At 36.4% G+C, this 13954-nt stretch overlaps 1 protein-coding gene across 1 annotated transcript in view; it reads left to right on the plus strand.

Moving 5' to 3' along the window:
- Nucleotides 1–4339: 4339 nt before the first annotated feature.
- The window catches only part of LOC104530524 (ran-binding protein 17), a gene marked incomplete at both ends in the record, with an annotated part of 50391 nt that continues 40776 nt past the window's right edge, over nucleotides 4340–13954 (plus strand). Inside the window, 2 exons of the mRNA XM_010175126.1 lie at nucleotides 4340–4413; nucleotides 11486–11566. Coding sequence (XP_010173428.1) covers nucleotides 4340–4413; nucleotides 11486–11566 — 155 coding nt within the window. The remainder of the gene's footprint in view (nucleotides 4414–11485; nucleotides 11567–13954) is intronic.

Genomic DNA, 13954 nt, shown 5'->3' on the forward strand with positions numbered 1-13954 from the left:
AGCTACTGTGGAGAAAATTAACTCTGTGCCAACCAAAAGCAGCACAAGCTTTTAAGTGCTAAAAATTCAAAATACCTGATTCTGTCTTAAAAAGCAGCAAACATTACTAGATATGTCGTGGCACTCGACACCAAGAAAGAAACTCATGATTAGTATGGAGCTTTAGTGGATGGTGCCTAGGGGTGTTAGGGAGGTGGGGCGGCAGCTTCAGAGACTTGCTGTAGTCACCCTTGTGCTGCTTGTACTCCCAAGAGACCATGGGGAAGGAGGTGCTCTCCTTGACATGTGCTCCAGCCCAGCTGCTCCAGGCATGGTTGTAGCAGCTGTCCCCTCTCAGCTTCTGTCAGGTTGGGGTAAATATGGTTAAGGTCTACTTTTGACCTCAATGTTCATGACAAAATACTTTAATGTTGCAGTGATACTTCTCTGCAGCAAGGCCTGGAGAGCTTCAAGGAAGTTATAATATCTTGAGCATTTACGCTGTGCCTACGGGTAATAACTTTACTGTAATTTTCTGAAGATTCATTATCCAAAATCTTAATTCATTATAATAGCCCTTATGAAACATATAGAAACCAACATTTTCTTGTGTTTTCTTATTTGCACAGTATGAGAGATTCATTGCTCTGTTTTAATTTGTTTCATGGGGTGCGTTTGAGTACATTCCATACAGTGCTGTTATTGAATTTCTGTGACTGTCATTATATAGCCATACAACCTTTAGGAACTCATATTCTGAGCTTCCCAGTTCTGTAATCTGCTTCACATTTAAGAATTGACATAATTAGCTTCTTCAGAGTTATAATGATAGTACCAAAAAGAGAAGACCTCAAAAGATGAAAGCAAAGTGTAAAAAAACATATCTAGGGCCAAAGAGTACGGAAGTCGGGGAAATAAACTTCTAGTGTGATTACTGTATTATTTCTCCATCTTCTTGAACTGTATTTACATACAAGTGCTTTGCTTTGTAAAACATTGCTTCCACAATTTTATTTCCTCATTCTTTTGAAATGCAGCAGGTACAGTTCAAGTAGCTGGGAAGTACAGGGTTATGTAATTTGAAGCACTGATAAATCTGCTAGCTCATAAAAAATTCCCTGGCACCAGCACTTGTGAACTTGCTGTCTTCCTTAAACATCCTCATCCCACTGAGGTATTTTTAATGGTACAAACAGGGCAAAAGAAAAAGATCTCTCGATCCTTTGCCTTCACACTTGCTTTAATGTTGTTCACTGATTAGTATTGTAGGTGTTTTGGTGGTCACTTCTTTCTCTTCACTGCTGTGACCACTGCTGTCACCTTTAAGTACAGTAACGCCACGTGGGTGTTGGTAGTGGTGGTATCAGCCTGAGCTTGCTTTAAGGACCTTCTGTATGGACTAGGACCTGTGAAGCTCGTCAAACACTGTAACCTAATATTATCACTTCTGCGGATTTTGCGCTTACATTCATAACTGTTGTAAGAATGAAATGGTGATGATGGGATATTTTACTATTAAGATTACATTTTTGGTAATATCATGGCATGATCATGTAGCATTGCGTGTTGATGCAGGATTTGTTTTGAAAGTTATAAAGCCTGCAGTTGTAAGGATTTGGGAATGATTGTGTGAAGGATTTCCAGAAGTCTTAAAGAGGTTGTTTCCTGCTGAAAATTAATTATCCCACTCCTTACTTGAAGTGTCTGGAGGGAACTAAAACCTTGGGGTTTTTTCCTACTGGAAGAAGGAAGGGGAGGTCTCCAAGGGAGGAGACCCAGCATGTCTGTGAGGTCCCACAGCCCCCCAGGCCCCATGCTGCCCTTGCCTTCGTGGCCTCCTGATGGGAACCAAGCTGAAGATGAGATCACTTCCACATGCGATTCCACAGTCTTTCATGAAGCCTTTCAACAGCATTTTCCTCCGCCTTTTGAATATGTAGCACAGTCTTTGTTGTTGAAGTGTGTTTTATTATTATACGTCCAAAATGCTTTATCATTAATTTTTTATAGTGCTTAAAAGACTTAAGGACATTTCATTGTTGTGGTTGGGGGTTGATTGCTTTTCTATTTTTACATGCTAAGAATCTGTGTTGGTTTTGAAAATTATTTTGAAGGTGTTTAAAATATCACATTTATTTTAACTTACGATTTGTCACATTACAGAAGGGGCCGTAGTTTTTATTACAAGCGCTGTATTCATGCTGACTTGAAATGACCCTGTCACATGTGAAAACAAATCTGATTGTTGCTGTTAATGAGCTTTTCAATTTACTATTCAGTGGATCAGATAAGTGGATTTAAGAGGTAATGATCCTGCTTAGCACTCAGGCTTGGCTGTCAGATCCTAGTAGTTGTGGGAAATCCCCAGGGACAAAAGCGTTGACACAGTTCTTGATGGGATAATGGGAATCAAAGCTAATGGATGATAAAAGGAGTAGTAAGAGTTACAAGGATAATTGTGGATTAAAGCACTGCTCTTTGTCAACACTGACTGCTGTTTTAGTATTTTATTTGTTAAACTCTGATGTGGGAAGAGCCTGGTTTGACAACAGAGCACAATGCTACTACATGTGCTTGCTCACATTCCCTTTCTTCCTCTGGTTTCTCGTGGCGGAAGGGAAAGCTCTTAACATAAATGTGTGTTTACTGACAGGTTTACATTCCTCACTATCTCTTTTTCTCTTTTCCTCATATCCAATACAGAAATTCTTAAACTTTGCTAAAAATTGTAGCTGCTATAGCATTTCAGCAGTGCACTATTCAGGCAGGTTATTTTTTAATTCAAAGATTTTATTTTTATATTTGAATATATCATTGTTATTTTGTTTTATTACTGTAAATGATAACTTTACACTTGCAGCATGAACGTAATATTTTGCAACGTTTGAAGGATTGTATTCTCTATTACAGTTTTTTTTCATATTTTGATTGTACTTTTGCTATTGATTCTGTCAGAATAAATCACAATCATAGAATTAATTGCAAAAGGATAAGTTAACTTACAAGTTAAGTTATCCTTGATCTTGGTGCTATTTCTGGTTAGAGTTGCAAGTTTATTTCCTCATGCTTTATTATGCTCAGATTTAAAACTGAAGTCTTTAGGACATGAAAATACAGATTTTATTGCATTATTTATTATTTGTATTATGATTATTGACATTCTCAGAAGTAGAATACTGCTGGCTTGGTTTTTAAGCAAAGTCATGGGATTACCTCACTAGCAGAAAGGAAGTTGGTCCAAGCAAGTTTAGGTACAGTAACAGAAGTATCGAGTTAGCTAAACTTTATTGATACCTGTGTGGAATATGTAATGTCAGCAAAGAAAATTGGCAGCTAGATGGCACCAGGTGTTCACCACTGGGTAACCGGGCTGCCTGTGCCCTGCCTGCTGCTCTCGCTTCAGACCTGATACTGGACTTGATTGCATCATACGCAAGAACTACGTATAACCCGTAATACTTATTTTAATGTCACAAAAGGTTAAAATGACTGAAATGAAATGTAGTGACTGGCAGATCTGTGTTTAGCCCAGTCGTAAGCAAATAGCAGAGCTACTTAAGCTCAGGGTAAAGTGAGTTGGCAGAGGATTGTAAAGAAATTTTGCAGTATGGGTCTACCTTCTGTTTCTGAAGTTGATTTAACCCAAATAAATGGTTTTTATCCAAACTAAATGTTAGGCTACTAAAATTACCAGAAAATTTGATAAAGATCATGCAGCAAGGGAAAAATACACTTGATGTGTCCTGTGCATTTGTTACTGCATCATAACAGCAGTTTGATCTGATAGATGGGGTGCCAGGAAAACTTGTCTGGTAACATATGCCTTGGATCTACAATAAAAGGGAAAAGTATACAACTACAAGTTATTTGGTTGCCACAGCCTTTGTTCTCCCTTTGAGAACACAAAAATAAATGTCTGAAGAGTATCTAATTTACCAGATTTTATGACTGACAGTGCAAATGCAAGCTAAAGGACAGTGTTGAATCACATCCCAGTGAGGACAGGGACCAGCAGAATCTTTTTTCCATCCCTTTGCAATTTTTTATAATAAAATGGAGTTTTTTAATAGAGACTATTGTTCTGTGAATAAAAAAGTGAGTTTAATGAAAATGTACATCATCTTTGTGGGAAGAAATGTATGCAAGGGCAAGTAAAAGCCTATCAGTCTCAAATTCACAAAACACTATGGTGGCATCTCTAAGCCATCTCTTAAAAATGCTTCAGCTCGTTTGGATAGACAGACATTTGTGTCTGTACTTTTCTCGTGCAAAATCTAAATAGGGAAGGTTTTAGAATAACTGAAAATGTTGGTACTTGTAAATGTCTATAATAAGTTGCTGTTGAAATGTTTATTTCCAGGTGTATGCCCGAATGTCAGAAGTCTTAGGAATAACAGATGACAACCATGTTCTGGAAACATTTATGACAAAAATGTGAGTTTGTGCTTGGATTCTGTTCTATATTTATTTTGTTTTGTCTTGAATATTTACAAAAAATCTTGAGTTTTATGTTGTCATTAAGTTTGCTCTTTGCTAGAAAAACATCTTCCGTAAATTTTAAATATTTGAAGTAAGGGATAACCATTTTCAGAAGCACCTGTTTCTTATTTTCTGGAGGTGCTGCAGGCCCCTAAACACTTGCAGCTAGATATATCCTCCATAGTACCTGCATCACCTCTGGAAATGGCTTATGGGAGAACAAAGCTGAGATTTCATAGACTCTTGTTCAGTGCCAGCCTGGCATAAGCAGTCCCCACCCTTCCCCACTTCTCATTCCTGGCACACTCAGACGTCAGTGGAACTGCCTGTAGAGCTTCATGGTAATTTACAGAGAGGAACTCACCAAGTTAAACTAATCTGTCTTTGTTTTGGGGAGACTCTTTTGGTTTGCTTTTTGTCAACACTGGCAAAATTTACTCTCCTAAAAATACAGATTCACAGAGGACAATTTTAAGGCCTCATACTGAAGGAGACGAGCCATTATTTATGGCTCTCATCTCTGGCATTTGGTAGAATAAGATGGTGTGTTATTCTGACAGATAAGCATTACAATACTTTCTCTTAAGAATAATCCTAGAAAATTACTCTGGAGAAGGTAACTTTTTCTCATGCCTCTGCTGCTGCCGCTTTCCTTGGATGCTAGCAAAACTACCAGGATTTTGTCTTTTATTACTTATGTCCTTCATGAGATTTGATAGTTTCTCCTGACTCAAAGAGTTTCATCTGAAATCAGTTTTGCTCTTGAAGGAAAACAAAACGATCCCTCTGAAAAATTGTGAGTATCCACTAAAAAAATCTGGGAGTCCCTAGGATACAATGAGTTCTGTGTGTGCCTGGAGAAAGAGAAACAAATACCTTACCTCTTTATTCTGTGATGAGGAAGATGCTGCATCCTGTCATTTACTTTGTGTCTTCTAAATCTGACTGATAAGACCTGTAAATACTTTCAGTAGTCTTTGACCTACTAAAGAAACATCTCTACTGATGTTTCCAGGTTAGCCATGACCTGTCCGGACAGTATTAAATATGGCTTGTCTTTTGCTACCATGACTTGGTTAATGCATTTTCCTAAAAACACAAATTGTTAATTGATTGAAGATCAATTTCATTTTACAGAATGGATATTACAGCTTGGAATGGACAATACAGTCAGTAACTTTAAGTGTTAGCTGTGAAACCACTGTATAAACACATGCATGTTTGTGTCAATTAAAATAAACGAGCTTCTCCCCAGTGGTAGCCTGCCAATTAGAAAATCTGGGTGTGAAACCTTAATATACTGATATATAACCCAAAAACTGTGGTCTGATGGGGCAATCCAGTCTGGCAGCATTTCTGGTGCTCTGTTACTGAGAATAATCTTAGTACACTCCTGACAGCAGTGGGCAGGATACATGGGTGTGAGACCATTCACCTTTTTCTCTTGTGAATGGAGTCAGTATTTTTAACCATACTGTTATTTTAGAAAGCCACTAGTCTACTGTTCTGTCTTACCCTACAGATTCTTTTTTTTTTTTTTCTTTAAGTAGGTGAAATTTGTCATATATTATTCCTTAACATTAGGTTAAAAGGAAAGGTTAGGGGATTTATAGTGTGCGGTTTCTTGTTCAAGTTGTGATATTCTTGTATAGTAACTCCACAATGGTGTTTGAGACTGTACAGTTTCTGTTTTGTTAATGTCAAGCATTATGTGAAATAGAGGAGTTATGCTTGAAAGAATATTGTTGCCTGGCTGACGGCAACCAATCTTTCAAATCAGAAAGTGTTAGAAAAAGTACCTTGTTGTAATCTGCCATTAGCACTGTGGGATGATTAAAAGAAAGTGTCAGGTTATTTCCTTCCACTTTGGTATTAAAGAATCCAGTGAAGGATGCATGCAGGAAGCATTTTACACTTGATGTGAGGAATAAACATAGCAATTGCATTTAACACAGTCAAATAGTCTACCAGGACATGGTAACTATTTTTTTGTTCTGCTGTTAGAGACTTAACCTCTTTTTGTGATAACTTATTCCTTGACACATGGAGTTTCTAGTTTCCTGAAGTCTGATGTGAGCTCAGTAATGTTTAGATGCATAAATGGCATTTTCCTTTGATTTCCTGAGATTTTGAACACATTTGCTATTGAGCTGTCTTTTTACATGCGTCTCTTGTTTTCAATAGTTCACTTTCATGTATGTAGCTTTAATCTGCTCTTTTGAATTCATTAGTAGCAGCTTTGCCGCGGAAGATTGGTGGTCAAATTCAGTGAGTTCCTTTATTAACAGAAAAGAATTTGAAATACTTGTGTCATAGCTCCTAGTAGCTGCAGCAGCCACTGCTCAGTTGATGGATTAAAGGCTGTATGAAATAGATATTCTTCAAAGTACAGAAATATTTTGAGATTTGTCAACGTAATAAGTGTCCTTTAGACCTTCTGATTGTAGTTTTAAAGTACTGCTGTCACATCAGATCCTAGACCTTTTATCACCTTTTCAATGGAAGTTAATGAATGTGCCTTTTACTGAATACCTGTTAAAACATTTATTAAGGGATGGAGCTTTATGTAGTCAGAATATCCGTTAATGGCTGTATTTTCATCACAGTCTTAGCAGAAATTTTATAGGATAGTTCTTTCAGCATCCACTGTCTTTGTTTGCTTTGACCATCAACTTATAGGGTGTATATGTAGGAGGGTAAGGGCTGACTGAAAAAATACTTACTCTCAAGCAAAATCTTTCTAATATGCAAGGCATCTTAAGTCTTCTCAGCTGCGTTCAGCATCGTAGCAACAGTAGAATAGCTTCAAGGAGGGATAAGCTGGGAGGATAGTTAAGTGAGTGTGAAGACAGGCTGAAAAACTGAAAAACATGCAGTGCAATTTAAAAAAGAAAATTTTAGAGGAGGCAGCAGAATCAGGAATAGAAGGCAGAAAAGCAAGAGCAAGGTGTAGTTAGCATAGAAAAGGGAGTGCTGAAGGGTGAGTGTATACTGGACAAAGAGAGAAAATCCATTTGGTTACATGGATGGTGGGTACCTTCTCCATTTAGCATTCCAAGCCAAGGTCCTTCAATATTGCTTACAAGCCATTTGTAAGTGCCCAAAGAATGCATCCTGCCTCTTTCCAGGAGGCCTTGAACCCCTTCTCTGAAATGCAGTGGGCAAGTATGTTCTCACAATAAAGCTGAGGAATCACAGGAATGCCCTTCAGCAGTCCCTTTTCTATGCTGACTACGCTTTGCTTTTGCTTTTCTACCTTGCATTCTTGATTCTATCTCTTTTTCTAAAATTTTCTTTTTTTAAATTGCACTGCATGTTTTTCAGTTCTCTCTCCTAAACTGGGCATTGCACTCACGTGCTCCAGCAGTATTGTTTCCCATCCACCACTGCCCTAAGAACTGCTATGTCTTGTATGAAGGGTTGTCCCTTGCTGTCCACCACACAGAACTTTTAAGAGTGGTGTGATACAGTCCATGTGTCTGAAGAGGTCTTTTTCCAAATCATAAACTGAAGACAGAACGGGAAATTAAGGCCAGTAGAATATTTTTTTTTTGGGGGGGTGGGGGGGGAAGTAATAAAATGGATTTAAGAGGCTGGAAGTGGATATCTTTGCCTTGATTCTTTCCCTGCCCAAATATCATTATGTCTTGATACATGCGAAGAATTTTGATTCTTCTGTGGATGATATGGTAACCCTTTCCCCTCACAGAATTGTAAATTGGGGTATATAATCATTATTCATCCTTCCTCTTTTAGATTTTAGGTTAAAAATATAAAGCCTCTGAAAATGATACTTTTCAGTCACTGTATTAAGAGAAGAGATGGTTGGTGTGCTGGTGGAACTGCATTAATAAGCAGTCGTGGTGACAGATGAAGTCCCATAGCAAGCTAGGGAGTTCGGAGGTTGTAAAACTGGGAAACTTCTTTGGTGCCACTTTTAGAAGCTAAGGTTTTACTCTTCTTACTAAACACAAACTAAAAGCAACTATTTGAAAGTGTACTGGATTCTTAATGCTGTTTCACTTAATTTTTTTAAATTCTCATAGTTCTTCAGCATGGATCAGTATTACTGTTGCTCTTTTGTTTTTGTATGCGTGTGTGTAGTTCAGTATTTTGATACTGGTATTGTTACGAAAATTGGAAATAATCTACCATTTTTTACTTCCACTTTTTTTGTACTTGCCTTTAAAATGTGTTCAGTGCTCATCTACCATAGATATTTTGATGAATTTGGCATTGGTGTAGCTTTTGATGAAGCTCTTACTTTCCATGACTGTTCTGAAACTTTATGATTAGTTCTTTGACTCTGTTTAGTTTAGTTCTTATTTTAAATCAATAAGCCACTTGAGAGAGAAGGAGGCAAGGACACTAGCACTTGGATTTAAGTGCTGTCTTGCCATGATTTCTCCAAGTGCTGTAAATTTTTCTCCTCTTTCATTCCTTGTCGTCTCTTCCTTATATAGTGGAAAACTGCTTTTTATATTGCAAGATTCCTCTCTAGATCTTTACAGATTTTCTCAGATACTTATAATGTTTTGTAGATGTTTCTTAAAATATTAAATTTTATGTGTCTTTCATCTTTGCTGATATTGATAAGGCAGAAATGGGAATTGCTGCAATTATAATTGAAATTTTTCCGTGTCTGTTCACTCACGAGTACTTTCTAGCTTTTATATTATTACTCCATCTTTCAGCATCCAAATACAACCAGGAACTGAAAGAACAGACATATACAAAAGTACCCTGAATGTTGGATGGAGAGCCTTCCTTACACAGTTTTAATTTTCTCTTCAAGCTGTCACTGTGACTTCTTGCTTTTCTTTAGATGTCTTACATCTGGCTACTGAAGGACAAAAGATTTTGCTCTTTTGCAAAATAGCCTTTTTATGATTTTGATATTGATGTCAAATCTGGGTAATCCAAATTCATTTTTATTGCTTTGTATGGTATATACTTGTTAAGGATTTAGTGCAACTATAAACATCTCCAGAACTCCCCATAGTAGGGATATACTGTGAATTATGGACTTGCTAGATTGGGCTATTTCTTTAAGGTTATCTGAACCTCTGTAGTTCTTCATAGAGATTTTATAAAGTAAATCAATGTTTGTTTGTAAATCTAAATTGAGGAATACTGCTTTGGTAATTGCATTGTTATTTGCCTTTTCCTGAGCAAATAATACTAAACAGTTAGATGCATTTCTTGAGTTTATAACTTCCTGAAAAAGATTTAGTTTATGTGGTGTAGTACATTCCTTAGCCTCTGAATACGTAAAAGCAATAATCGGTGCTGATTTTAAGGCATTTAACATCTCTTCTTCAAGTTCTCTATTTCCAAAATTGGAATCCTGTTGCCTCACAGTATAAATAGCGGGTACTGATTATACCTCTTTCATCAATAGATCTGACAGCTTAAAGTCAGAATCATTATGCATATTCTACAGACAAGGACACTGAGGCGTACAAATCTGAAATTGCTTATTTTTGATCACCTGGCAGTTTGTGGTACACCCTAGCAATTTGATGCCACGATCAGGAATATGTGCAGGGCTTCTGAGCCAGGAAGTCCTGCTGCCTTTTTATTTGAATGAGCTATGTTTCAAAAGGCTGTCATGGCCTGTTAGTATTTCTCCAGATGAATCCAATGCCAAAAACTCTGCTGTGAATCTGTCATGCAGCATTATCCCCCTGTCTGGAGGAAGGGGGCATTCAACTTACTTTTGGGTTTTTGAGCAATTGAGGGTGATGGTGGATGTCCCAGAGAAGTAGGGCACGCTACTTGCCTTAAAAAAAGGAAACTAAGAAGAAGCAACTTGTTATAGGCTGATCAGCCCAACTTGGATTCTCAAAGGGCTACTAGAAAAAGTTACTGATAGTCAGTATATAATTAAATGATAAATGCATTTAAGCTACTTGGGGTGGGGCAGCGTAATTTCTTCTTGGACTTACTGGCTGGAGTTCACAACAGAAACAGCATGTATCAGACATTTGGACTTTGGTAAAATTGTTAGCATCGGCCTACATGACATTCCCATAAGAAAGCTAGGAAATGACAGAGAGCAAGATCAGTGACTCTTAACATTGTTGTAACCACTCCTTGTTTGAAAAAAATTATATTCTTCTACCTTACTGGCTTCAATTTACCCCTTTCATCTGAAGGTTAATGCCACCTCTTCGCCTCCTAATAAATCTTGTAAGTGAACACAGCAGATTCCATCCCACATCACTTAGGTGTCTTTGCAGTGAGCCGCACACAGTAGAGAAGCAGCTGTAGAGGGTCCTGGCACTGTGATCCGTGTCTCATGCATAACCTATTGGAAGATAGTAGAGCAAGTCATCATCGCCTGGTATTGGCTGCATGATATCACTGAAAGGCTAACTATAAGAGTTTGCTGTCAAAAATGTGGTGTTTCCCAAGGATTGATAGCTCCAGTGTTATCCTATATCATAATTCATGCATTGGTTCATGAATTAGAGTATACTTCCTAAATGCCTATGTCTGAGAGTACTTCTAAGTAGAGAAATGCAGTATCCTGTAGGGGAAAAATAAGGATTAGTACAAGAACTGCAAGGTAGAGTTTCACTGGGAACTGAGTATATTAATAGCTCTGTGAATTGGCCCTTAATTTTTCTATGCCCCGTTTCTCCTATGGAAATTTTTCTAGGGAATGTATAGCAATTTGTTCTTGTGGGCAGATTAATACTACAGAAGTGGTCAGATACTGTATTGAAAAGTGAGTAAGATAGAGGTAAGGGTATGCTTTAGTTAATTTATTTCATTATGACAGATGATGGGGGGTTTTTTAATGAAAATATTTGTTACAGTATTACAAAAATTTTTGAACACCTTGTTTGGGAAAAAGACGTTACATGTTTTTGTAGCATTTTCTGTCTCATAAATAGAAAAATCCTAAGACATATCACAAATACATTCATAATATAATGCGCTACTACTCTTGAGCTTTTGCACTGCACTTCTCAAAAAGAGGTAAATGTGTTATGAAATCTCTCTCTTTTGTTTTTTCTAGCGTTACAAATCTGAAATATCGGGGAAGATGTGAGCCCGTGATTTCAAGAACTCTTCAGTTTCTAAATGACCTTTCTGTTGGATATCCTTTTTATTGTGTATGGCATAACATATTATTTGAAAATAATAACATAGAAGTGAATATGATACTTTTGTTGTTTCCTATGTCACATTTTAAAATCAATTAGGATATTAACTATTTATTCATCTTGGTTTGTCTTTTTTCTCTGCATAGTTTTTAGAAGGTGTGCTCATTTCCACCTATTTCTTATCAACAATAGAGAAATCACATATCTAGTTGCTTATGGTCATCTATCCCTTTCCTAATCTTGAAGTCAATACCATTGATGAGCTCAACAATATTGAGAACAAGATTGGTTCTGTTAGCAGTTGATAACAAAACTGATTCTACTTTGAAGATGAGTCAACTTAAGATATGAAGCATGAGTTAGATTTTAAACACGTTTTACCATTGTCTGATTCGAAGTTCCTTGCTCTGTCAGTGTCATCATTACAACTGATAGAACAGCAATGACTTTGCATGTGGATTTTTGTCTGGGTTCAGGTATTTTTATGAAGCTCTTACCCAAATCATGGATGCTGACTTGCTATCTGTTGCAAAACTTTTGTATCTTATGCTAATATTCACTTATCATAAGTTGGAGAAGAATGCAAGAAGGTTTTTTAAAAAGTAGTAGCTGTTTTTCATGTGACACAATATTTAAAAGTATATGACAGATAATAAACCAGCACCAGAGCTCATGAAAACATTCAATATTTAAATCCTTCGCTATTTTAAAATAGAAACAACTTTTCAGTAATTTTCTAGAGGAGATTGTTAGACAAGCAGAGGGGAAGGCACCTGGAGTATGACAATTGGTATCATTTTATTTCTCCCTGGAACTCTAATCATATAAGAAGTTGTTTAATATATTTCCTTGGGTTGAAAGATGACTGTGGGCTTCCACATTCCATAAGTGAATTTTGTTTAATGAAAATCATACAATGTGTACTTCTATATGTTTACTTGAAATACCATTAAGCTGCTAACTTGATATTTTAAATATGCATGTGTTTATGTTCTCATGGCATCACAGAAATAGGACTGGAAAGGACTTGAAAGTGAAACATTGCTAAGGAATTTGACAAAACAGAAGGGGAGACATTTATTTCATTAATAAGATATATGAAGAGAGTAATGAGCTCTCTCCTCTTTTATACTATATACTTATTGCTTCAGTAGGGTTCAAAACACTTGCAAAATAACCAAGAAATTTAACATGGTGCATCTAGCTTAAAGTGCTTGCTTGTTTATTTCTGTATGTATACTTGCTGAAATAACCAGGCTCATATTACTGCTAAAGCCAACAAGCATCTAGCACTTTATCTTATCTTCTGGAGGCTTTCAAAGGCATGCATTCACATGGTAGCTCTCAGAATGAGGGTCAGTATAATCTGTTGGTGCAAAATATTTTTCCAAGGCTGAAATGTCTGGATAGTTTTAGTTTTCAAATTACTCAAATTATATTTGCAGTAAATGAGTTTCTGCTTGTGAAATAGATATAATAATACCTAGGACCTAGAAAGGGTGAAAACATAGATATTTAATAACCTAAGTTCTAAAGAGTAGAATTGTGATGAAATTGTGGGGTTTTTTCTTTGCAGAAACTTGCTAACTGTTGCAGGAGCAGTTTCAGGCCCCTGTGCATAGTCAGGATGTAAAGCAGCGTTGACTTAATAAATATACATCAATGTGACACATTTAAAGACTAGTAAAAAGAGAGATTAACTAAAAACATAAATGCCAAAAATTTTTTCAGTTACTTTTCAATGGAAATACTTCAAACAAAAATTCAGAGAACAGTAGCTTTTCTGCTTAGATGGGTGGGGTTGTACAAAGATTGCTTTAATGCTGGTTCACTTCACCATGATGTTGTATTAGTTAAGTTTAAAATTGTGTTCCCTGGCAAAGCATAAAAGATTTCAAAAGTATTAGACACCCACTTTTGTGCTGGAATTTAATATGCAACTTTTTATTGGAAAATAATCGTTCTTGTCTGGCAAAATCCACCATGCAATATTTCTGTTAGTAGGCATAATGCAATAAAGACAGGGAGGGCTATTTATCACTACAAATTTTGAGGATTTCAGGATTCTTTTTATTATTTTAATATATTTCTTTGGTATTAAATCAGAAAAATGATAAATTATACCTGTCTAAGCTGTTTTTCCTTTTTCCCAGAAAATGATGTACAACCCAATTTCACTGGTCATTTTGGCTTTTAAAGATATGTATTTTTTTCCTATAAAAAACTCTACCAATAGGGGTTTTTTTAATAATAATACTAAAGTACTTTTTATTTCAAACATATGAAGTAGTTTATAACTACTTCCTGGCATTGCAAACTTTGGCCTTTTCACATTATATTAGGGTTTTTTAAAAGGCATTAAGCATATATTGCTTTGAAAG

The sequence above is a fragment of the Antrostomus carolinensis genome, unplaced genomic scaffold, assembly GCF_000700745.2.
Source record: "Antrostomus carolinensis isolate BGI_N321 unplaced genomic scaffold, ASM70074v2 scaffold45069, whole genome shotgun sequence".
Classification (NCBI taxonomy): Eukaryota; Metazoa; Chordata; class Aves; order Caprimulgiformes; family Caprimulgidae; genus Antrostomus; species Antrostomus carolinensis.